The sequence below is a fragment of the Haliaeetus albicilla genome, chromosome 22, assembly GCF_947461875.1.
Source record: "Haliaeetus albicilla chromosome 22, bHalAlb1.1, whole genome shotgun sequence".
NCBI classification, from domain to species: Eukaryota; Metazoa; Chordata; class Aves; order Accipitriformes; family Accipitridae; genus Haliaeetus; species Haliaeetus albicilla.
This window is the reverse complement of record NC_091504.1, coordinates 17,581,768-17,606,174: the sequence shown is the minus strand read 5'-3', so window position 1 is coordinate 17,606,174 and position 24,407 is coordinate 17,581,768. Positions and strand designations below refer to the sequence as shown.

The window sequence follows — 24,407 nt, the reverse complement described above, 5'->3', positions numbered from 1 at the left end:
GACAGGTGCATCGGTTGCATTATTTCTGACAGTTTTATAGATATAAAAGAGCAATAATATCCTGGACTTAACTTTCTATGCTTCTCTCCAGTCATTGCACAAACCCAAACAGTCAAGATCAAACATTTTCCCAGTTTCGACTCACATATAATTTTTAAAAGCTTTACTTAAAATTTAAAAATTATTTTTCACACTGTATGATCAGAGGAGATGCCATACGTTGTAAAGATCCCATGCAGTTTGCACTTCAAACATACTAAGTATTTTTTGTGGTGAATAAAAGACCTCTAGCTTTCTAATAGAAGGGTCATTTAGAAAGAAGAACAGGGAATAGTGGAGGGAACATCACACTGCCAAGCCACAAACATTGATCAACATGCATTGTCTTAAACAAATACAAAGCCTTTCACTGTTGTAGGTATATGACATCTGCAAAAGCTTACATTGATTTCTACACTAGGGAAGATAGTACAGTATTTTGCCGATACTTTCTTGTGCAGAGACTCCACAGTTTTCTTTTGGTGAGTACAGCCTGGACCAAACATCAGTCTGGGCAATTCCAGTTTAAGCTTTTTAATACTGTACTTGGTCAGCCACTTGTAAGACAAACAAATGGAGCAATTGGTTGTTAGTAAATATTAGACAGTTTAAGTAATAATACATTGTACAGAATCACAACTAACATGTTCACATTAATTCATATGGATAATTCTAAAATGGCAATTTCCTAGTAAGGAGCAAAATACCTCTTTGCTTGAACAGATTTCCTCTTTTTTTGGCAATGTAACAGAGGGAACAGACTTTCTTACGCACATTATCTTTGGATACTTTCGGTATACTGTACCTAGTTAAGAAAATGAACAAAGTAATATTGGGAACCTTAGGTTTAAATCATAGCCCTTTTGAATCTGTGGATTAAAAAAAAAAACAAACCCCAAAACCACCCCAAAACCCAGACTAGTATTTCAGACACAATTCCACATTTGAAAAAAAAGCCGAGTTTGACATATTGAAGTACTTTAAAAAAAATCACTTATTTTTAAAAATTGTCACCTTCAAAACATTCTAAACCAAGTCTTCTGTAATCATCTAAACCATGATGACAGCATTTTCCCTTAGAGCATCTTTGACCAAAAGATCCCAAAGGACTTTACCAAAAAAAAACCCCAAACAAAACCAAAACACCCAAAAAGAGCCAACCCCTCCCAAACCAAACATCAAACCAAAAACCCCCACCACTATTTGATAAATGAAACTCATTTCCACTCACTATTTAAAGCACACTGATTATCAGTGACTTAACATCCTAACAGTTTTATAATAAAGATGCTGATAATAAAAAGGCTTCACCATCATATCCTGGTAAGACGTACCCACATTTCTTCCTTTATCAGTGTAAAATACTGACACAGAAAACTCTGGCTGCTTCCTTGGTTTATGCTTTCTTTTATTGTTAGTCTGAGGCCATTCTTTTATTGTTTGTGCTACAAATTAATAAAAATATAAAAAAATGTTGGCTTACTTCAGCTAGATAAAACTCTTACATGCAACCCTATTATTCAGTTCATAATTTCCTATTACCACAATTATAAATACTTAATTTTTAGATACTGGTTAAGAAAAATCCATATTATAGAACTACTTATGCTACTTTCATAGAAATGGAACCAAAACCTTTACAAATTTATAAATTACCATCAGGAAGAATGTCACAGGGCATAATTTGAAAAGATTAGGGGTTTACAATAAACATAGTATTTGTTGGAAAAGCCAATTAACATTGTACAAAGCACCTCGTATGCAAATATGAATCCAGATTTGTAAACACTGCTACATATCAACAATCTCATTTCAACAAATCAGTAGATTTCAAGAGTCAAATTAATGCAAAAAAAAATAATTGCAAATGTTAGCAAAGATACACAGGAAAATTACAAAAATGGAGGAGAAAGGAATTGGACTTTAAGGGACCAGCAGTGACTGGAATTAATTTAAGAGCTGCTTCATATATCAGAAGCAGTTGCAAGAGTCAGCACTTCAGATAACCTGACATTTGTCGTTTTTTTTCCTTCATTACTGGATCATAAATAAATCAAGTGGAACAGCATATTAATTATGATGGGATCTAACAGTATTAGCAGAAATATATATATTGAACTAATAACATAATAAATCTCTGAATTGTTGAGCCTTTGAAAAAAAAAGTAGTATGAATTGAAAACCAAGAGAAGCAAGGTTCTAATTATGGCTTCAGGCATGAGACAAAGCAGGGCTCTACTTTCCACCACACACATTTGACATTTCCTGATATAGGATGGATGTTCAATCATATGACCTGGAAACAGCTATACAGCTGTGCAATGTTCCTTCTGCTCACAACCTAAAAGAAAGCTAGATACAATACAGCTAAAACTCATACCGAAGTAATTTCAAAACAACTGCAAAGTTTCCTATCAGTCTGATTAAAGATTAAAATTGCAAGTATTTCTAAACCTTAAATTAAAGCTCTAATTTAGTATTTTCTTTTAACCCAAAGAAAGTGAAGACAAAAAGCCTCTAATCTGTACATACCTGGTGGAATTCCTGCTTTGGCACTAGTAGGACGCCATGCCAGTAAGTTTATGGAAGTACTTCTCTCTGCACCATGACTGTCTTTAATATACTATAAGCACATATAATTAAAAAAAATTTAAAAGTATTTCAGTTGGATCATAACTGCATTAATGAAAACTGGAACTATCCTTCATTATTCTCTAATTCCTGTTTTACTCTGGCTCTTCTATAAAGTCAGCAGATTGCCATGATGACTTGTTAATTTGCGATTTCTTGCTAGGTTAAGTAACTTTAATTGCTCTGTTTTAATTATCTTGCCAATTTAATCCACTGCCATAAAGCTAAAGACTAACATCTACAGGCAGATGAGTTTGGACTATTTTTGCCACCTGAAGGAGCAGTCTAGTATGGTAATGGCACTGTTTTATAGAAGATACTATTTTCCTCAGAATTTTATTGAATATTGGAAACCTAGTGCTGACAACAGTAATCTTTCCTTTAGGTATGGCTCAACCCTCTAGGGGCTGAGCAGTCTACTAAACAACATGAACACTCATTTAACCTACTGTAGCATCAGACTTTTGCTGTGACACAGAGCCTTCAAGTAACTGACATCTAATTTAACATACAGCCCTACTATAAATACCACCAAACATCTACAGACAAACCTGTATCAGTTTTCTACAAGTTTAATCCCTGTAAAACTATGCTATGTAGTCTTACCTCTGAGCGATTACTTTTTTCCTGCATTTGTGAAGAGCTGTTGACAATATACTGGTTTTGATAAAATAGCATGGAAGACCTGTTTGAGCTTACCTACAAAAGTCTTTGCAACATGAACACACCTGCACTTAAGAGTGCCATTCCCATTTCAAACATGAGACATGAAAATGTAAGGTCAAAAGTTAAGTACATCCTTTGCAATAGGCAGTTCTGTATCTAGCCATTTATACACCAAAGTGGTAAGCACTGGCACTGGCCATTTATGTATATCAGAGATTTGCACGCCCACTCAAAACAGATGCATATACAGTCAAAATTAGCAAGGAAAACATTAGCAAAATCCCAAAGGACTCAGTAGCGTAACTCCACGGAAATAAGCACAGCGGGCAGGAAACAAATCCTGAATTGTATTTCTTGTTTTATGCTGGCTGTCTGTGTGGCCAAAAGCATGTTACTCAGCTGCAGCTCTCTCATCTGTAAATGAGCAGGATACCATAAAATTCAGTACTTGCTAGAAGGACTTGTAAAATTGACATAACTTAATAAAGCACATTTCTGCTTTGCCTTTGCTTTCATTAAACACTAAATTTTTAAGCTCAGAGGAGGAATTATTTAGACAATTTTAGACACTACAGTGTGGTTCCATTATAATTAATTACTTAGCAGGAGTTAATAAGAGGTACTTTTTTGTTTATGTAGGATTTTGAATGCAAATTAAAATGTAAATTCAGAGTACTATCACAGTGCTGTTTTACTTCCTTCAAATTTTCAGCCTAAGCACTTCCTTCACAAAAAGCAGCACCTGATAGTTGGGTAGGATCTCTAATTAAAACACACAGAATCTTAAAAATAGGACCATTTCAAACCGTTCTAGCCAGACTGAGAGCTGTGGGTTTAGGAGATGGCAGCTTCTGCGGCCTTCTTTTCTCTTTCTTCGTAAGCGCATTTGAGTCTCCTTCTGGTACAAATGGATTAACAGACTGATTCATTGAACGTTGCTTTAAGGATTCCACTAGGAAGGCACACTGCAATGGAAGTTCACATTGTTTAGTAATTCATATACGTGAAATTTAAGTAAATGACATTTCAAAGAGGTATTCTATATTTATCACTTTACTAATAAATAAAATTCATACCAAATTTACTAATCTGGTAATGCTTAACACCTCTAACTGAATATGAACCCCTTCATACTGTGCTTGCTCAAACAACATAAGAGTGAAATCCTCCCTGCTCTGAGCAAATGTTCTAAAAGAAAAGGCAACAGTATGCATACCAAGACCAGAACAAATTGGAAGAAGATGAACCAAGTATATGTGACTATTAAATAATAACAAAATATTTTAAGATCCCATTGAATATCCACCAACTCTTCTTTTTAAAATTACTTCTGTGACTCAGACTTGCATGTAACAAGGTGCTCAGATTTCTGGACAAATATCTCACTGCATATATCCTTCTAATCACACTTTTGTAAGAAACAACCACTGTACTGCCAGGCTGGCTATACTGCCTCAGAACTCATATGCATGTAATATGAAGAGATATGGTCTAGTTCTACACCTTCATTACACTTCAGAAAACAATTGTTTTAGAATTGAACGAAAGTATTGTGCCAATGACAACCCCTCCCTCCACTGTGACTTACAGGAACATAATATTATATATTTGTTATATAATACATAAAACTTTTAAATATATTTATATATATAATTATAATGGACAATTAATTACACTTGAGAAGAATTAATCATAGGATTATAGGACTGGCAACAAAAAGGAGAATCACTTCAATTGTAAACTCCTTGTATTTGATAAGGAATCATGGCCACTCCAACACCAATCACTGCAGTGCTATTGTACAACTGCTTTCTAGTCCATAGTTACTCTACAGTGACTACTCTCACACTCTAGAGCACTCCTGCCCATATTACAAGGATTTCATTTTTGTCCAATCTTCTGCATTGTCAGCTGAACAAACACTGTTGAACTTCTTTCTGAAGAAAAATGTAACTTAAAAAGATACATATAATTCATACCTTTTGGGAGTAGTTGTTTGCTTTTTCCATTTCAGACACAATAATAGTGATATCATCACTTTCAAAAATACCTGATAACCAAATATATGCTAATCAGTGTGGGTTTTTTAAGTGTACAAAATGTATCTTTTTTTTTAAGTGTACAACAATGTGTAGAGCATGTAGTATCAATTGAAAGAATCAAAAAGCCTTTGTTTCCTGTAAGCCAGGCACTCTGGACTTACCACATCAGAAACTATATTTTAAATGCGCATCTTTAAAATATCTAGCAGAAAATAGTGAATTCAAATAGAAAAAAATAAATAAAAAAAAATATTCCTGCATTAAGGCTGCAATAATAATATTCTGCAATACAACTGAAAGCCTCAATCAAACTAGGCCCTCTGTTTATATCTCAGTGCTAGTATAGCATTATCACATCCTAAAAAAGTAAACAACTTGACGGGGGGGGGGGGGGAGGGAAGCGTTAATAAATATTATTTAATTAATGAAAAAGAAGTACATGCTGACTTTCCTTTTCACATACCTGCTTCTCCAAACCAATGAAATCTCCCATTGGCTGCCTGTACTATTTCTTTAAAAGCAATGGCAGTTTCAGTTGGGTTAGCATAGCGGGCTGGCATAATCCTATTGGAGTCAATGTCCTCCATTACACTGAACAAACAGACATGAAGCTGCAAATCAGAACCTCTGCAAACTTCAGCCACATATGCACTGACTGTGTGCTGGAAGACAGAGAAGGGGAAAAGAAAAAAAAAGAAAAAAAAAAGGGGGAAAAAAAAAATCAGTAGTGACCCTCTACCTCAGATGAGCTTCCATCTACTCCACTGGTTCCTAAACTGATGTACAAACACTCCCAACCTCAGCAATTCAGTACAGGAACATACCCTGAGTACCTGAATGCCTCCCTCAATTCATGCATACACACAAAAACTGTCGCTATTACTAATGACAATGGCAACAGCATCAGGGTAGCTATGGGAATCAAAGACACAGGTCATGGACTTCAAGGTAGCCATGCACTGAAGCAAAGAAGTAGGGATGGAACTATTCATTTGCCGTTTTGTACACATCCTTTGTTTTCTTGTTATCCACATTGGCTTCTAATGATTTCTTAGGTTTGCCCAGAATTTCCAGAAGTTCGGTAACAAAAGCAAGAGACACTCTACTGTATATGCATGGTTATTCCAGTTGGATTACCATATGTTCAGAAGCTCTAGGCTGTGCATGTGGCTTAACAGCCACAGAGCCCATGCATGGAACATATATCCAAACAATAGATTACTGTTACTAAAAATAGGAGCTGTCTCTACATAGCATACTATGGTGTTCCACCATAAAATTATTTGTGGCTTTGTTCTTGTGAGTTATAAGGAAATGGTATCATAAGAAAAATTGGAATTGGTTTGTTCAAACCCAGAAATTTGCTGTGAAATGATTGCCGGAGTTGGAGTGGGAAAGGAATCCTAAAAACACCTCTTGAATCCTCTATGATTCACATATTATTAACAATCACTACCTCCAACACATGAATAGCAACTGCAGACATGGAAGTTTGAGATCCTGACAGTTGTGCTGGCTTAGATATGTAAAGGACAAGTATTCTGCCAACAAGGTATGGTGACTAGCCAAAAGAAAGAAAAAAAAAAAAAAAAAAAAGGAGAGAATTAAAGTTGAGATTAATTCTGTTAGGAACTCACAGAAGAGTTGCAAAACCTGTGATGATACTTACTGTTTCCTGATCAGGTATTCCAGTAGTCAGCAGGTAAAGTCCTTGTGATTTGTGTTTATCTTTGTCTTTGAAGTCCACTTCCACAGCTCTCCTGAGAGCACTCATGAAATTTCTACTCCCTTTGCACTGCAAGTTCAACACCCATCTAAAAGATGATGTTTACAGTTCAAAGAATGAAGCAACAAAACCTTTTGTTTCTGCTTAAAGCAATAAAGAGAACTAAGAATCTTAAGTAACACTACACTAGAGTCTAAAATTTTTGACAATGACAGACAGCAAAACCAGATTACAGAATGACCCAAATTATTTGTTCTGGTTTCTGTACTGGCACCATGGCAAGCTAGTTTTTAAGATAAGATTGAGAGCATAGAGATAAAAGAATTCTCTCTTATGTAGAAAAACTGTAATATAGTAGAACTTACAGGAATAGAAATGAAACCACAGAAGTATATTGAAACCACTGAAGGTGTAACTCCATAAACAGAAACCTGGGATTTGTTTCCAGTGTATGTGGGGAGAAAAAATAGTTTAGCTTTCACATCCCAGTTGAATTTGAAGCAGTTTTCAATTCTTCATGTAACCTGTGCATTTCTTACACAGACACTTCTATATCTGCGCGCATATATATTCTGTATACATATGAAATACAAAGTCACTAGGACATAGTAGACTTTATAATGCTGTTTTCACAACAAACCATCACAAACAATCAGTGTAGAACAGTTCATGGGAAACTATTTTTGTAATATGATAAATTTATCAATTTTCTAAATTGTTCAAAATGCTGTTTAAATCTGTTTCTCTGTTTTATCTGTTTTGTGGTACCTACTATCACTTAATTCAGATGTACAGGAAAGTTACTTGATCCTACCTCCAAGCATTTTGTAAATTTTCTGGTTGGGAAGGAACCAGTTCCAGCTGCCAAGGCATAATGTCACTCCCAAATCTTTCACGGAAAGATAACAGCAATTAATTTTGAGATTAAGCTTTAGAGCAGCAAACAAAAAGATAAAATAAATTCACTGAAAAAGAAAAATCTCATTTGGGCTATTACAGATGTAAAATTGCCTGATGCTAACTATTTTCTATATCAAACTATTTAATTATTCACACTTATCCATCACTCAGGGGTTGTTGGATTTTCAAGGTAGTGGGCCAGACTACATTTTTCTTTCCTGAACAGGATCTTAAGTGAGCTGGTAAAAGCTCAGCGGAAAGTTTGCAGCAAAAAAACCCCAACCCTCAGATGCTGCCTGTATCTCTCATGAGATAAGGGCTCTCTCCTTTCAGGTTTGGAACTCCATAAGCTGCTGTCTCCTGCTTTTTTTTTACCTGCCATTCAGAAACCTGCCCAGCTGCTGTTCAGCAGCTGTGCCATACATTTCTGGCTACCAGTGTTGAGTATGGAATTTTAGTACTATTACGTTTTTAAAAAGTACTGGAGTTACTATAAAATTTAAAGGGCATTCTCAATTATGGTACCTGAGACACCAAAACCCCTTCCAGTAAAAGTTTCTGACATGTGAATTAATACTGTTATGAACAATATAGCAGGAAGATAATTTGTTACAGGTATGATACAATGAGTTCCAGTGAGCCTCACCCAAAACAGTGATTTTTAATTACTAATCTGGTCTCCGTACCTCTGAGCCATGCACCTATCCAGTAACAACAAATCAGTGTTACTCTTGCAAGTACTTAATCATAAAACATTAAATACAGCTAAAAAATCTAAAATATGTCCATTAGTAACTACAATCTCTCAGCATACTTCTTTCATTGCAATGCGTTACAATTCTTTTAAAAGAATCTTAAATGGTCGCTTACGCTATAATATTGAAGTAATCCTTATTTGACATTTGTTCCTCAAGTAAAAGTCGCAAAGAATGTTGGATATGGATGATGTACATAGAGTTTGTTGCTGATATATCAACAAGTATAACCACCCTATATAAGAAATATGGTATTCATCAAAGAAAAGAAAAAAAAAAAATCTTATTTAATTACATATTTTTATCTTCACTGTATTCTAACTTGCCAGGGAAAGTATCTTCTAGCTATGTAACAAGATGTATAAACACTGAATCTATATTTTTAAAAAATAATCTGCAAAATATAAGGTAAGATTTAAAAAAAAAAAGTAACAACGGAAAATTCTATCTTTCTTAAGCTATGCAATAATCAGGGTACTGGCACATGTAGTGCCATAACGGCTGTTGAACCCTAAACAGGTCCTCTTTCTTCTCTGTACTTGAATATCCAAAACACGCATGAAATGTGTGGATGTTATCCAATGAGAAGAGTTGCTGGATAGTTCATTGTCCTTTCCCCAGCCATAATTCCAGGAACGTATGTAGTATGACTCCAAATATAAATGGTAAGTTTTCTCCCAGCAAGTCAGTGACAGAGTGGTTGCTCAGGTATGGACTGATGTTAACTGTCACGTTACCTGTTTTGAGAAAAAGTGTTAATGATGACCTTCTTCAGTATGGTCAGTATTAAGTCTTGCTTGTAGAGACAATGGAGGATGGTTACAGTTAATGGACAGGGGATATCTTGGGATCAGTGGTTATGAAAAGAATCACAGATGTGATGGACAGTGGGACGTGAGTTCCCAACACGTTACAGTGGCCAGATGAGCTAATTCAATCCTTGATCAATGAACAAGAAAATGTCTAGTAACAGTGGCCTCAGCTACCTTCCTTTTGTCTGAAACTTCATATTCAAGGTTTGTAAACAGGACAAAAGGAGCAACTGTGCAATTGAGGTTGGGTAAGGCCTCACACACAATGTAAATAAACATAATCCTCAAATACATAATCAGATGAAGACCTCAAACTTCACACAGGGAAAAAAAAAATCTTAGGTTTTTGAGTATACCTACACTGACATTTGTCATTTGGCACTAGAATGCACTTCAACAAGTGGTGGAAGCAGAAGGTAGTTGGTAGGTTGAATCTCATCTTCTCATAAGCACCCATGACAGGCTGTGCAGAAAAAACTCTAGGCATAAATACTAATAGCATGGGTTTGAAAAGCTGAGTGTAAACCCTACCTTTGGCCGGAAACATCAGGTTCTATTTATGTGTGGTTTAAGACAGAATATTCCCCAAAGGCTTACTTGCTAGATAAATCAAATTGAAGAGTCTCATCCTGTCTCATGGAAATTGCAGTTTTGTGTTGACTAATCATCAATGGATTCAGTAAATTCACTGGATCATTAAAAAAGCTGAATATCAATATCTGTTTTTGAAAGCGGATTGCTTACACTGGTCATATCTGCAACTGTTGTTTCTAAATCTGACTATTTTCTGCCCTGTATTCCTTGGTGCTGACTTACACACAAAGCAAAGGCTGGCAAACTAGAACCATTACCAATACACAAAAAAAGGGTTATCAAAGTACGATACCTCCTTTCACAAACACTTCCCCATATTCTTCTGCTAGCAACAGATAGCCAGTGAATTCGTTTCTCATAGATTCTTACCATTTTAGCAAGGAGTTTCTATGGATAAAAATATAGAAATTTTAAGTTAAAAATAAAAAGTTCAAGTAAGTCTTTTATTGCCAAATGCTTAATACAGCATAGTGATGAAAAAAAAAAAGATTTTCATTCATTTTGACAGCAGCATTTCATTCTTAGTAAAGATAAGAAAATACAGTCCATGAGAAAAACATACAATGATAAAAAACCAAAAAAGGTTCTAAAGGTCTAAACTCTCCTCTTCATGTTTCCTCTTGCTATCATGTCCCAAAACAGTGGTCAAGTACATTAAAAAAAAAAAAAAAAAAAAAAAAAGAAAAGTTTCAAAACACAGTTTTTACAAGCTTACCATTTCTTCAACAGCAATTTCAGGCAGTGTTCATAACAGAACACATCATTTAAAATAAACACAATATTTTCAAACACATACTGATCTTGAACACAGTATCAATTTGAAGACATTAAGGCAATTTATCCAAACTCTATAGAACATGACCTTTGCAAGCATATGTATGCATTATATGCATGAGGGCAAATCAAGCAAGAAACTCAGAAATAAAGCTATAAGGTAGCAGCTTTTGGAGCACAAAACTCAAGCATCTAACGATGATCAAGGAGCCAGAAGCTGCTTTCATGTCTCCCAGTTAAACTTTACACTCTCCTTTGAGGTCTGACTATAGAGTTCTACAGATTTCTCATCCCTCTTCCATTTTAAATAAATATTTGCCCTGCCTGGAAACATTCCCATACCCCTTTGTCAGGGCTGTTAGAAGAAGGAAGACAGAAAAGAAAAAACACACAATTTGTGTGCTTAACACAAATGAACATGTCTTGGAATATAAAGCTGCTCTGACTTGAGATGATGCAATCAATACTTAACATAAAACTATTATCTATAAGGTATTTAACTGTTCTTATTGAATTCACTAGTGACACCATCTACAATATTGTTTGCAAGCTCTCTTTTAAAGCTTCCCTTTAGACAGACACCAAAGCCAAGGCTACCCGCATAGTTCAAAAATCATTTACTTGCTAGAAAGTTACCCAATGAAAAATTCACTTACATTACCAGAGACTCAGCCATGGAAATATTACTTCGTTCTGCCACTCGATTACAATTTAGAGATCACCACATAGGCCACACAAAAGAAATGGTTCCCTGCCCTACTTGCCATCCACTGTATTTATCACCAATATCTCCCTCTGTCTCAAGGGTGGGCCAGAATACATAGCTGGTTTTTTCTACTTTTAGTCTTATTAAATCATTGTCACTGACCCCAAGGCAAACTCCACATGCTTGCTATGGAAATTACTGATATTCCTAAAGGCGTGAAAGAGTATTGAGAAACAGCCTTTATACGCATGGTTACAGACTGGAAGGCATGGAGTTTCTCAAACTGAATGGGGCAGTTGGTACCATTGGACGTACCTACTTTTTTTCTGAACTCTAGCCAGCTTTCTGAGCCTAAATAACAGGGTGTGCTCAACCTTCTTAACTCTTGAACTCTTTCATAAAAATAGTTTCCCACTAATTTCCTGCTAACTAATAGCAAACAAGGCTTAAAAGCTTCCATTTTGTGATTGCTACTTTTTGCCCCAGGATGATAACAGTTCTTGTCTTGCCTGTAGTGTAGAATGTGGGGCTCTAGATCTGAAAGCACTGGGTGCCTCTGCTCATCATAACATGCTGCACAATGACACAATCCTCTTGTTTTTCCCAGGAGTCAAATCCCTCCACAGTATTTTACCTTGCAGATAAAGGTGCAAAACCAAAGCTGCAGCATCCACTGCCCATACATGCCCAGCTAAGCCTGAGAGTGTAGTTTCCTCATACCACACTCACATTGGAAGAAGAAAGAGAAAAAACCCCAAACCTCCATCCAAGTTGCACATGAAGGGGGTAAACTAGAATAATTTAGGAGAATGTGGTTTGCAGTGCTAAGCTGCCACAATTTTCAGAGTTCACATTAAGTATAAAGAACAATTGAGCATATCCTAAACCATGAAATGCAAATACCCAGCATCCTCTGACACTTTAGAGTAAAGCAAAAGTATGACAACCTTCTATAAAGTAAGCAGAGATAAATTCTGTTTTCTGACTTTTAAAAAAGGTTGGTTATGCTGAAAACACATTGAAATCAGTTGTCCTTGACAGTCACATTAGCAAAAATATATTCTGTCTAAATGCATGGCAAGAGTGTTGCAGGAATGTTGTCAAGGCTAAAATGCTACTCTTGGTAAAAGAGTAACTTCAGAGTGAATTACTTCTGATGTGACCATCTGCAGAATATTACCATTTGGCAATTCTGTAGAATTTACTACATTTGGATGTCATCATTTTACAATGGAGACAACTAGCTACTTCCCATGTGGAAAAGGTGAAAGATTCACAATGAAAAGGCTAATGTGATGTCTCTGAAAGTACGGGTCAGGTGCTGAATTCAGAATATAAACTCTATCTCCAAATCCTACAGGACTCTCCATATGGACTGTACTACATTACTGGTCTTAAGGTATTATAGCAGGATTTCAAACAGAAGGAAAGTGGGTGCTGGATGCTGCAGGATCTACCCCAAACGACACAGGAGAAAAACTCATGTGTATGTACATATTATCCAAAGAGAGAATATTGACTAATGCAAGATCATGATCAAGGCAACCTAATTTTATTCCTGTGGCTTTCTTCATAATGCAGACTTTCATATGCTTCTGCCACCTTCCCCACACAGAGAAATCAACATCACTGATCTGGAATACTGTGTCTTCTTTCATCACTCCCCTTAATTCACCATTCTCCCCATCTCCATCCATCCATCCATGGAGTTGAGAGAAGCTCACCTACCAAAGAAACTCATGGCACAGTGTAATATTTTAATGCCTTGTTCAACCAGTCTTCTGGATTACTTGATAGTTTAAGATCAAACTTTTACCTCAAAATAATCCCTTGCCCTGATTCTCTTTCCTACATTTCTGAGGGACTAGGCAGCTATGACAGGAAGAGGCTCTTGTTTGCTGCTATGTTATGTGCCTTTGCACATGCTTTCATATCACACAACGTCTTTCAAGTCATGCAACAATCATCCAAGCTTGCTCCTACACTGCTTCCTCAAATGTTCCTGCTACGCCTTGAGTCTTTCCTGGTCTACCCAGTAACAATTAGATGTTCTTCTTCATAAAACTTGTTTGACTTTCAAAGAAATAAAACAAAATACAGAACTTTTTTTTTTTAATAGTTAAACCAAGATTAAATGGGACAGTTATGTTCAAGCAAGCAGGAGTACTCTATTGTGTTGTATCCTTTCAATGTACAGGCTAAAGGATTCATACATACATGGGTAAAATAATGTAAATACATTCTTACACATAGATTGCAAAATGCACATTGCTGTATTATGAGCAGCACTGATGGACTCATTCTTTTACTTAGCCTCCTTCCTCACTACCATAAGAATTTGGGTCCAAAGCCCAACCAGATCACTGCAGACTTACATGGACAGCTGCCTGCACAGGAATCCCTGCAGTACTTATGTAACAGGACAATTAATGTGGAATAATTAGATGGCAATCTAGCCCTGACAAGGCCACATCACTATAGACAACTCACCTGATAGTTGCATAATACTGGCAGGTCAACGTGGATATTTTTCACAGTTCCATCACACCATTCAAACTGCATCATTGCTTTCTAGAAGGGTAAATAACACAGTTAAGTGTTTACAGAAGCCTATACGAGCTCCACTAACATGGAATTCATTCCCGAATCATACTTAAGAATGGCATAACTATCTGATTTGAATCTATGACTCAAATTTCAGTTAAAGCCTGTAGAATTTCACTAACTTATAAAGTACTGATTTTAATCAGAAAAATGTAGCAATAGAAATAAAAAAAAAAACCAAGAAAAAGAAAGGGTCTTTATCACTTACCTCATGTAGAGTTGATGATACTGTTTTTTTAAGAATAGGTACAAATTCTTCCACAGGAGAGAAGGCATTGGGAGCCAAAACTTGATAAAGGTTTAACTTTCTAGCTATAGCAAGGAACAAAGAAATTAAATAAAACATATGCTCTGTCTTTAATTCATGTTTCATACCTGTTAAGCTTTTCTTTCCATGCTACCTTTCAATCCATTTGTCTTTAACCAGTCTGTTGAGGTTTTGGCCAGGACACATGGTGTTTGAATAACTAATGGTCCTTCGTGCTTTGGAGGCTTTGGTAAGAAGTTAGAAGGTGCTGTATTTGCAAATTCTGTGGAAACCTAAAACAGATTTTAAGAAAAACTCTTGCAAGTTTCAGCATAATTTTTTTTTACCCTCAATCCAAAATATCCAGCATCGAATGTTAGTTTTAGTTATGTTCACCAAAGTGCTGGGATTTCAACAAGCAATATACTTTGAAAACAGCTATCAAAGGTCCTCCCAAAAATGGGGTTTGTGGGACACTGTTCCATTAACTTCACTGTGTTTGCCGCAATGCAAAAACCCACAGGGAGATTAAAACATCATGGTTATACATACTGGCATGAAAACAGCCAATCATTTCTCTAAGAAAAGAAACTAGGAAAAGGATCTTTGTTACACACAGATCAAATCTCGGCTTCTCTGTTTTCTATCTGTAACAAGTCAAATGAACCACATTCTACCTTCTTTCACACCAATGGAAAGAAGTCAACAAAAACTCCTATGGGGCACTAGAATTCCTTTATTTTGAAAGGGGTAAGAGACCTTTGTTTTATGAATGGACAGAAGTTTGTGGAGGTGTTTTTTTATACAGAAGGTTTGACCAGTAAGTCTCTGTAACGACGTGCTTTTATTTGGGGATATAGGACCGTCTAAGTCATTTCAGGGTGACTTCTGCTCCATATGTACTCTGCATGGTCCTTAGCAATTATGAGGTTGGAAGAGAGATGAAAGAATTCTATATATATATATGGAATAGGGAGGATGAGGGGAAACAGAATTAGAAATATTATGCACAAATAACCAGTTTGCCTCCTGTCTGGAATGTCTCAGGTCAGATGACCAGATATGCAAGGATACCCAATGGAAGCTTTAAGTCCCTTTTTCAGATCAGATTTGTCCACCTCACACAACTGCCTACAGTAGCTGTGACAGCGAATGGATTATTTAAAAAAAAAAAAATTCCTCAGAGATTTGCAAAACAGTGCTGCCAAATTTTTAGCATTAAAGTTTAGCAATCATAGAGGAATTCAGCCACTTTCTAAACTTCCAGGCTCCTAGAAAGTACAGAGATGAGCATAAGGCAAAAGAGAGATATGTATTTCCTCTTAAGACTATCTGCACAAGGTGAAAGAAAGACATCAGTAAATAATCTCTCTACGAAATCAAAGCAGAACCAGAAATTATCCAAACACTCCACAGAAAAAAGAAAAATCACAGGAGATTATTTTGCTTCCTCATCCATATTTCAGCAAGAGCACTTAGAAGTTACTTTATTGGAGAAAAGACAAACAAGATAAGAACTTCTGGTATGCTGGTCAAATAAGGCATAAAAATAGAAACATTATGAAGACAATTGTTACAGAACAAATGGTGCCAATAAGACAGGACCAACACAGAGACAGATGTGTAACAGACAGACTGTAGCTTCCTAACTTCAACACTAATAATGGATGTAGACAAGCCCTTACGATTTTGCAACTGATTTAAGTGTCCACCTTAATCAGGTAGGAGTAATATCTTTTTACTTAAAAAACTGTTGGAACTTCATTTAAATGATCATGCATACAGTTAGGCTAGCAATTCTCTTAGATTTCCATTATGATCATGGTACAATGTTCTTTTCATCACATTTGGTTGGTTTATAAAACTTGCTGCATTTTGGAGAATGTCTAGCAAAATGTCTCCTTTATTGGTTTTGGCCTTAATTTGCTCTTACAATGGATGACCAATACATAATATTCAAAGTTCACTTATCAAAATACTTGATTAATCATACAGATTTTTTTTCACATTGTGAACACTAAAAACTTCTACCCTGATACTTCAAAGTGTATCTGAAAAAAAAAAAAGATACATACATGTGCTATTCTACTAATAAGTGAGCTATGAATTCTTCTTCGAAAAGTCTGCTTGATGTTCTTGAGTAGGTCCTTAGCTTTCTGGGATTCCTGAAGTAGCAGATGAACATCACTGCTATCAAAATTCTGTACATATAAAAACAAAGGGGGAAAAAAAAGTTAACTACTATTCAAATACCAACCTAACATAGCTTTCTTACTTTGACATGCACACATCTATACAAGACTGCCTGGCATAGCAGAATTGAGTGTAAATGTATCTAATGCACTGCATATAAGTTATTCAATATTTTATAAACAAGATATCATTTTATTATTTTGAATCAGTCTACAATAAGCCACTGATTTCATCCTATTCATCAGCTTTAAGCCAGTGAACAATATCTGCAAAATTTATTGTGCTTTTAGGAAAGCATTTCCAGTTGCAGAAAGAATTAACTACAGGTTTATTGACCACATCCTCAGCACTTCTATGACAGCAATTTTCAGCACCAGGTCTTGCTATAAACTTCTACTCAGATGATAATTACTTCACCTTCTAAAAGTGAAGAATGATCAAAAAGAGAGCAAAATGCATTGCTGTCACCTACCTCTCCCTTTGAAGAGTAGCAATGATAACGGCCTCTTACAGCTTCTGCAAGGTTCTTTAGAACTGCCTACATATATAAATAGGAAGAAAAATAGTTACTTTGATTTGGTAGTCTCTTTTGATAACATAGGTTGTTGGTATTCAATTCTCGATTAGAGAGAATCTTTGAGGTATGTGTAGTGAGAAAGCCAAAGTAATTATGTTTCCATTGTTTTCTTACCAGTCTTATTTTAATATGGCTGAAAAACTAACTCAATAAAGAAATTTACAAAATAGGCAATAAGGGTCAAGTTCATTCACCTTGTGTTAAAATGCCAGTCACTCTCTCTTCCTTTGAAGGCAGGCTTATGCTAGTGAGATCAAAGGTGTATCACTGAAGCTTACAAGTATAAATATTAGGCTATCCTTCCCCTGCCCACAAATACCTCTTAAATCCTTTGCTGCTTTTTTCACCTCTCCCATCTCCTTCTCTCCTATCATCTACCACTGCAATCCTTTTCCCACAACTGCAATACCCTTACTGCATCCAATCTTTTCTTCAAACCAGGATTTCAACAGTCTGCCCTACCACTTAAGTCACTGCATGCCTTAGGGATAAGCTTAAACAAGCAATCAACACCTAAACCCAAGTTTCTGTGCAGAAGCTAATCAAAAGTAACTCCTTATCCTTCTGTCCTCCTCTTCCTTCAGGCAGTCACTGCTAACATCCAAACGATTGCTCATGATCAATACTATAATTTGAGCAAGGCTGCTAGGTCTTGCACTGATGCTATTCCATACAAAAATATTCCTATCTGTCCTGGTTTCAGCTGGTATAGAGTTAATTGTCTTCCTAGTAGCTGGTACAGTGCTTTGTTTTGAGTTCAGTATGAGAAGAATGTTGGTAATACTGATGTTTTCAGTTGTTGCTCAGTAGTGTTTAGTCTCAAGTCAAGGATTTTTCAGCTTCTCATGCCCAGCCAGCGAGAAAGCTGGAGGGGCACAAGAAGTTGGCACAGGACACAGCCAGGGCAGCTGACCCAAACTGGCCAACAGGGTATTCCATACCATGTGATGTCACATCTAGTATATAAACTGGGGGGAGTGTGTGTGGGGGAATAGCCGCTCAGGGACTAGCTGGGTGTCGATCGGTGGGCGGTGAGCAATTGCACTGTGCATCATTTGTATATTCCAATCCTTTTATCATTACTGCGGTCACTTTATTAGTCTTATCTCTATCATTATTAGTTTCTTCTTTTTATATTCTATTAAATCGTTCTTATCTCAACCCACAAGTTTTACTTCTTTTTTCCTGATTTTCTCCCCCATCCCACTGGGTGGGGGGGAGTGAGTGAGCAGCTGCGTGCTGCTTTGTTGCTGGCTAGGGTTAAACCACGACACTATTCCAGAGACTGCTATACTCATATGATCTCACTCCCAAGTCCCTGCCTTTCTCCTATGATCCCTCTCCCCACCCACTTGTCCTTACTGCAGTATTGCCTACCTGAAATCCCCTATTTTTCTGCTTTCACCTGCAGAAGAGCTCTTAGCCCCAAAGTCTTCTCTAAATACACAGGATGATTATCTGGAAATAATTGCTCCCCTTCAGCTGCCAAGCCTGCCAACACCACTTGGTTGCCACTTCTGGCTTTGGTATGGACCAAGATGAGTGCTCCAAACAAATTTTTTCATGTGTGCAAATCTGCTCTAAAGAAAATACAACTCTAGATCAAGAAGTCTTTAATGAGTAAGTTAGCTTCCCCAGAAGTTTATGAGAGAAGACATTGCAAATGTCAGGACAAATGGCAGGACACTTAAGGAAGTAAGTATTAACACAATTACTTACGAGAGAAGCAGGATTGCTGCAATCATATGTAACAGCATGAGTCAGCAGTTTTCTCCCCACCATACACTGCTGAGCATAGTCAGACAATATTTCCAAAGACTGATCAGGGCTGATATAAATAAATACATAAGGAAAAGAAAGATATTAACAACAGCAGTAATCAAATGGTGAAAAAAGGCCATACTGAAGAAGACAGGGAAGAAAACTAAGTGGGAAAGAAATAATAAATAATGGGAATGTAATTCAGTCATTTAGCATAACCTGACCTCCTCTCCCTCTTTCAACAGTTACTGAGGTACCACTACTGGGGTTTGGTTCTGTCCTGCAAACCTGAATGATAATAAAAGTACTAAGATTCTATTCCAGTTCATAACAGCATGTAGGTAAAGTGTTCTAAATTATTCCTCGCTAGCCCTGGAAGCTAAAAATCAGGAATTGTGGTTTTACCCTGTGACAAACTGTGACAGAAAAGTTTTCAACTCAGATCTTCAACAGTATTTAAGGATGTCCATTGTCTTCCAAAGGCACCAAAGAAAGTAAAACTTGGCTTTGTGTTTAGAACTTAGCGACCCACACAGCTTTCATGCTCTGAGTTTTGATGGTTCTTCATGGCTAGTAAAAACCCTTCCTTCCAGCTAAACTTCTGTCAGGGACAGAAACGAAGTAAGTTTTCACTTGCACATACTAAAAACTTTTGCCTTCTGTTCAAAGCAGACCTAAGCAAAACTTGGAACCTTTTAACTGAACACTGTGTGTTCAGTAAGTTAGCTGAAATGTAATCTCAATCACCCTAAATATCAAGCTTGCAAGCCTACACCATCCCTTTTTCGCACATTTAAAATGAATACAATTAATAAATTAGGAGTACAGTAACACTCCCAGAACCCTTACTGTAGTCTTTTTCTTGTAATCCTGACTCCAGTACTGTAAGTTTTCAAATTATGACAGTTGAACTGCAGAATTTAAGTCCATAATTTATCTAATCTCAGCCTGGTTTCATTTATTTAATCAGACATTTTAAATTTTCCATCAGCACCAAGATCAGAGACAAGACTATCTTTGAATGTTTAATGCTATTTTACAGCAAAATCTAGCTTATCATCTAATCTTCCCAGAGGTGTGGACCCTTTCAGTGACATCCTTAATGATGCTGAAGGATTTTTATTGATGTAACATTAATGCTAGCAGACTCTCAATGGATTACTGCGGTAACTGATCTGCAAAGGAAAGACATAGCTTTGTATCAGAAAAGAGAAGACTTATAAATAGTAAAAAAGGGAAGAAATAAAGGAATTCAGTGGTATGAACTAAAAATACATAAAACCTGGATCTTAAATTTTCTATTTATTCTTGTATCAAGTTCAGATTCTTGTACCAATTTTGTATCCAAGTTAAAGCTGGTTGTTAGGAAGGATAACGCATTTACCAGCTTCCTACAATAAGAACCAGAGAATTCAGTTCTTTCATCGTAAGGACATGTTTTAAGGCTTTCAGCAAATTGCAGCCTCGACCAGGCTCCAGCTGTTGTATCCACTGTCTTGCTTCATGCAGCCTAGGGGGAGGGGGAAAAAAAAAAAAGAATATGTACACTTAACATGCAGGTGCTAAATAAGATAGATCATGAAAATTACTACAAAACACAGGAGCTGCTATGATATATTTTATGCATGAACAACCAGCTTGAAATCACTGACTGTGCTTAAAATTCACTGCTTTTTTCCCCCTCTTACAAATCACTGCAGGCACAAGATGAAAAACACTATTTATCATCTGCAAGAGATTCCCCTAATTAAATGGAGATCTTGTTTGAAACGCCTTTATTTTTCAGAGAAATGAACTTACTTACACATGAACATTGATGTTTTTTGGACTCTCCCACAGAGGTGAAATTTCTGTACTGAATGAGAGGCAGTACAATTGCTTCTTATAACATAGCTGTTCATCTATTAAGCACTAATAAATAAACAATTGTTAATGCATTACTATCCATGCTGCTTCTAGTAGGATTATTACATAAAAGAATAAAAATAGTAATTTCCTAAAAATAGTTGACAGCATTATTTTCAGCTACTACAGAGAAAAGCTTCCAAGGAAAAGTCATACAGATTCAAAAATTTGGTAAGGAGTACAGAGACAGAACCTGCAAACCTATGGTAATCAAGCCAATTTGTCAATAGGGCAGGACGCAGGGAATATTTGTTGTACTGGTATCAGTTTTTCTCTTCAGCTGATGAGCATATGAAACAACATACTGATCTAGAATGGGCATATTCACCCATCAAGCAATTACTAAAAAATGTTTAATACATATTCATGGATAGGGCTAAACAATAGTTCAGGTATTAAGGCTAAACCAACCACACTATGCGGAACTTGCGTCTTCTTGAAGTAGTTTTATTTAAAACACACAAATGAAAAATGCAGATAATATAAATAAAATTTAAATAATTCCTGAATGCAGGAAATGAAGTTGTACAAAGTTTCAAAGTTAGACAGTAAAACAGCCACATTGTATCTTTCTTCCTTACCACAGACCTTTTATAAAAATAAAAAGCACAATAAATGACAAGTTTCTTTTGGGACTTCAGGAGGTGATTAACTCACCAAGGTTCTGACCAAAATTGTGAAGTGTGCCTTGTTGTGACAAAACATAAAGACATAAGGAAACTATAAATAGCTCTATGTAGAACTTGTTTCTAGCTCTTACAGCTGTTTCTGTTAGGCAAGTTTATTCCATAGAGAATGCTGGTACAAGAATTGAGAAACTTCTAAATATTAATATGAAAAAGTATTATTATTATTATGGAACATACTGGAGTTTGTCTGGATCTAGACATTAACAAAGACTACACTTTCAGACATTTAAAACATACTTTTCTACACCACAAAACTTCTATTGTATTGTCTATTATCAATTTAAGCAGATTTTTTTTTCTACTTAGTTCCTGGCTTGTAGTTATACAAAAGCTTGATTAATATGTTATAATTGCCAAAGTCTGTTTTATTATTACTTACCAAAAGGTCCTTCTGAAAATCCAGTAGTCTACATCCATAACTCATATCAGACACATCAACCACAAGTCCAACTTTGGTTCCTTTTATAAGGCCAAACACCTTAAAAGAGAAAAGTCATTGTAAATACCAAGCTTATCTAAAGTTTAAAAATGTTACTGTTTATTCCGTACAATACCATTTTAAAATCAAATATTAGGTATTTATTTTCACTTTAAGCTCTTTATCATAAAGATGACAGACACAGTGACAAAGCCAAGGGGAAGGAAAAAGAAAAAAGAAAAAGAAAAAAAAAGAGAGGACTACTGGCTCCCAGTTTATCCTTACCAGTGAGTCATATTCGCTCCTTCCCATGACAACCTATTCATTATTTGAGAGGATAAAAAAAATAACTCTGTCTACAGCGTCTTCTTCAGGTTAAATCAAGCAACTTAGTGGAAGCCAGATTTTGGAATGCTGCTTCTTTCTCTATCCCCTTCAAGAGGGAGTCATGTCCCTTTCCTATTCCTGAGCATTAGCACTGCTAGGCACAATAAATGATTAACCAGCTGTGCAAGAGAAGGCACAATGGACTACAAGACAGCTCCACTCCAGTCAGAGAGGTTAAGCTCAGCATTGTCTGCTTCCATTTAAATCGTGCTGAGAGGTCCTGATGATTAAGATTGCTAAGAGAAAGAAGAAGACTAGATCTAGAAAGCAGAAAACCACATACCACTGAAAGATCAAGAAAAACAATCTGTTGTCAAGATAAGTATCACTGCACGTGATGTATAACTCACAGTAAATAATGAAAATAGATAAGCTTTCTGGAAGCCACTTTTCACTAGTATTCAAAAGTTAATTTATTCTTTAATGCTGTATACAGTTCCGTTCTAAAAATATACTGCAAAGTTAGTTACCTTTCTGCTGTCCTGCAACAGCCACTGAATTCTCTGCTGATAAAGTTCAATCACTCTGACAAAAGGCATAGCACACATTTAGCTAAGGCATTCTTTTGCATTGTGTATCAATGTAACATTCAACCATTTGTCTTCATCACATCTTTTTTCTCGCAAATGCAAAATCACCTTTTAAAAATACTGTTTTCAGTGTTCTCATACAACTGGTGGCTGCAGGGCTAGCCATTTAAACACTTCTTCCCCTAAAGCTGTTTGACTGCTTAGATTACGTAGCTGTCTGAAAAACTGGATCACTGAAATGTTTTCTGATCAGTTGCTGGCTTATTCTGTTCAGAGATAGGAGAGGGGTACTCACCGTGTGTATGTGTGAACAACAGAAGCTCAGGCTAAACTGAGCTTAGCTCACTACACATAGGTTATTGTCAGGAGATGCATTTAATATGAACTGCACTATTGCTTAAGACACTCATGAAATACAACCTTGTGATTGAAAGGCAGCACACTCACTGAAGTGCCAGACTAACTGCAGCACAACTTTCAACAGTTTCATTTCAAAATAGGTGTAACCTGAAGTAAAACAAAGTGCTAGCTGTCCTCCAAAATTGTTTTACTTCAACCAACTTATTTTTAATACCATATGCATAGTTTTTAGAATTTGGCAAACAGGAAGTTTAAATCAACATTTCAAAGGCAGAAAAACTTTCTGCTTTTTCAAAACACAAAAGCTACTTCTTTTTAAAACCAGATTTGCAGATGGTTTGCTTAGATGGCACAGGGCCCAAGTGCTGAAGGTGGACCTTCTGAAGATTCTGGATCTTCATGACTGACACAGTGAGGTATGCTGAAGTAGTGGCACTCCTAGGAACAGTCTAACAAGTATTGTGAAGACCAGCAAAACCATTATGATTACTCTACAGTTTACTGAACCTATTCATTAAATGTCTTCCTCAATTTAAGCTTCCTTGATTTTATACATTTAAAATTCACTTAGAAAACTTTTAACTTCCACATACCATGACTAGATCCATGACTTGAAACTAATCCAAGTTACAGTAAACATAACCCACAAATACACAGTATTACCTGTGAAAAGCCAACCATTCACTAGCTGCCTTTCTAAAATGAGCCAAGTGCTTCAGTTCAAATCCTGGTTGATAAGCATCTTCATTAAAAAAATAAAAAAACCTCAGCTGTAGTGACATATAATTATCACCTACCATAAATCTCAGCAGAAAGGATTTAATGCTGAGATACTCTGAAGTTCCCAGAGATAACAAATTAAGATTTAAGGCAGTACCTGTAACCATGGGGGATGGGGATATAGAATCAATTACACATCAAAATCATAAACAAGATGGATACCTACTCAGAAAGTCTGGACTCAAAATCTGTAACAGTCTCTTCCGTAAACTCTATCTCTTCAACACCATTTCTTGAATTCCTGGAACACTATGCATAATTAGCATCAGAGATGCACACAAATTAGGACTGACTATAGAAAGGGCAGTGTT

At 36.2% G+C, this 24,407-nt stretch overlaps 1 protein-coding gene across 1 annotated transcript in view; it reads right to left on the bottom strand.

Annotated features, from left to right (window-relative positions):
* Positions 1-24,407, bottom strand: part of VWA3A (von Willebrand factor A domain containing 3A) — a 38,077-nt gene that overhangs the window by 11,559 nt on the left and 2,111 nt on the right. The window contains exons 5-26 of the mRNA XM_069810086.1: positions 24,263-24,337; positions 22,897-22,951; positions 22,001-22,099; positions 20,832-20,938; positions 20,412-20,537; positions 18,986-19,094; positions 17,162-17,227; positions 16,572-16,697; positions 14,651-14,789; positions 14,458-14,561; positions 14,136-14,216; positions 10,458-10,552; positions 8,875-8,994; positions 7,919-7,993; positions 7,048-7,192; positions 5,842-6,040; positions 5,316-5,386; positions 4,143-4,301; positions 2,572-2,662; positions 1,374-1,484; positions 747-844; positions 444-596 (exon numbers count right to left, since the gene is read on the bottom strand). Of these exons, the coding sequence (XP_069666187.1) occupies positions 444-596; positions 747-844; positions 1,374-1,484; positions 2,572-2,662; positions 4,143-4,301; positions 5,316-5,386; positions 5,842-6,040; positions 7,048-7,192; positions 7,919-7,993; positions 8,875-8,994; positions 10,458-10,552; positions 14,136-14,216; positions 14,458-14,561; positions 14,651-14,789; positions 16,572-16,697; positions 17,162-17,227; positions 18,986-19,094; positions 20,412-20,537; positions 20,832-20,938; positions 22,001-22,099; positions 22,897-22,951; positions 24,263-24,337 (2,404 nt within the window). The remainder of the gene's footprint in view (positions 1-443; positions 597-746; positions 845-1,373; positions 1,485-2,571; positions 2,663-4,142; positions 4,302-5,315; positions 5,387-5,841; positions 6,041-7,047; positions 7,193-7,918; positions 7,994-8,874; positions 8,995-10,457; positions 10,553-14,135; positions 14,217-14,457; positions 14,562-14,650; positions 14,790-16,571; positions 16,698-17,161; positions 17,228-18,985; positions 19,095-20,411; positions 20,538-20,831; positions 20,939-22,000; positions 22,100-22,896; positions 22,952-24,262; positions 24,338-24,407) is intronic.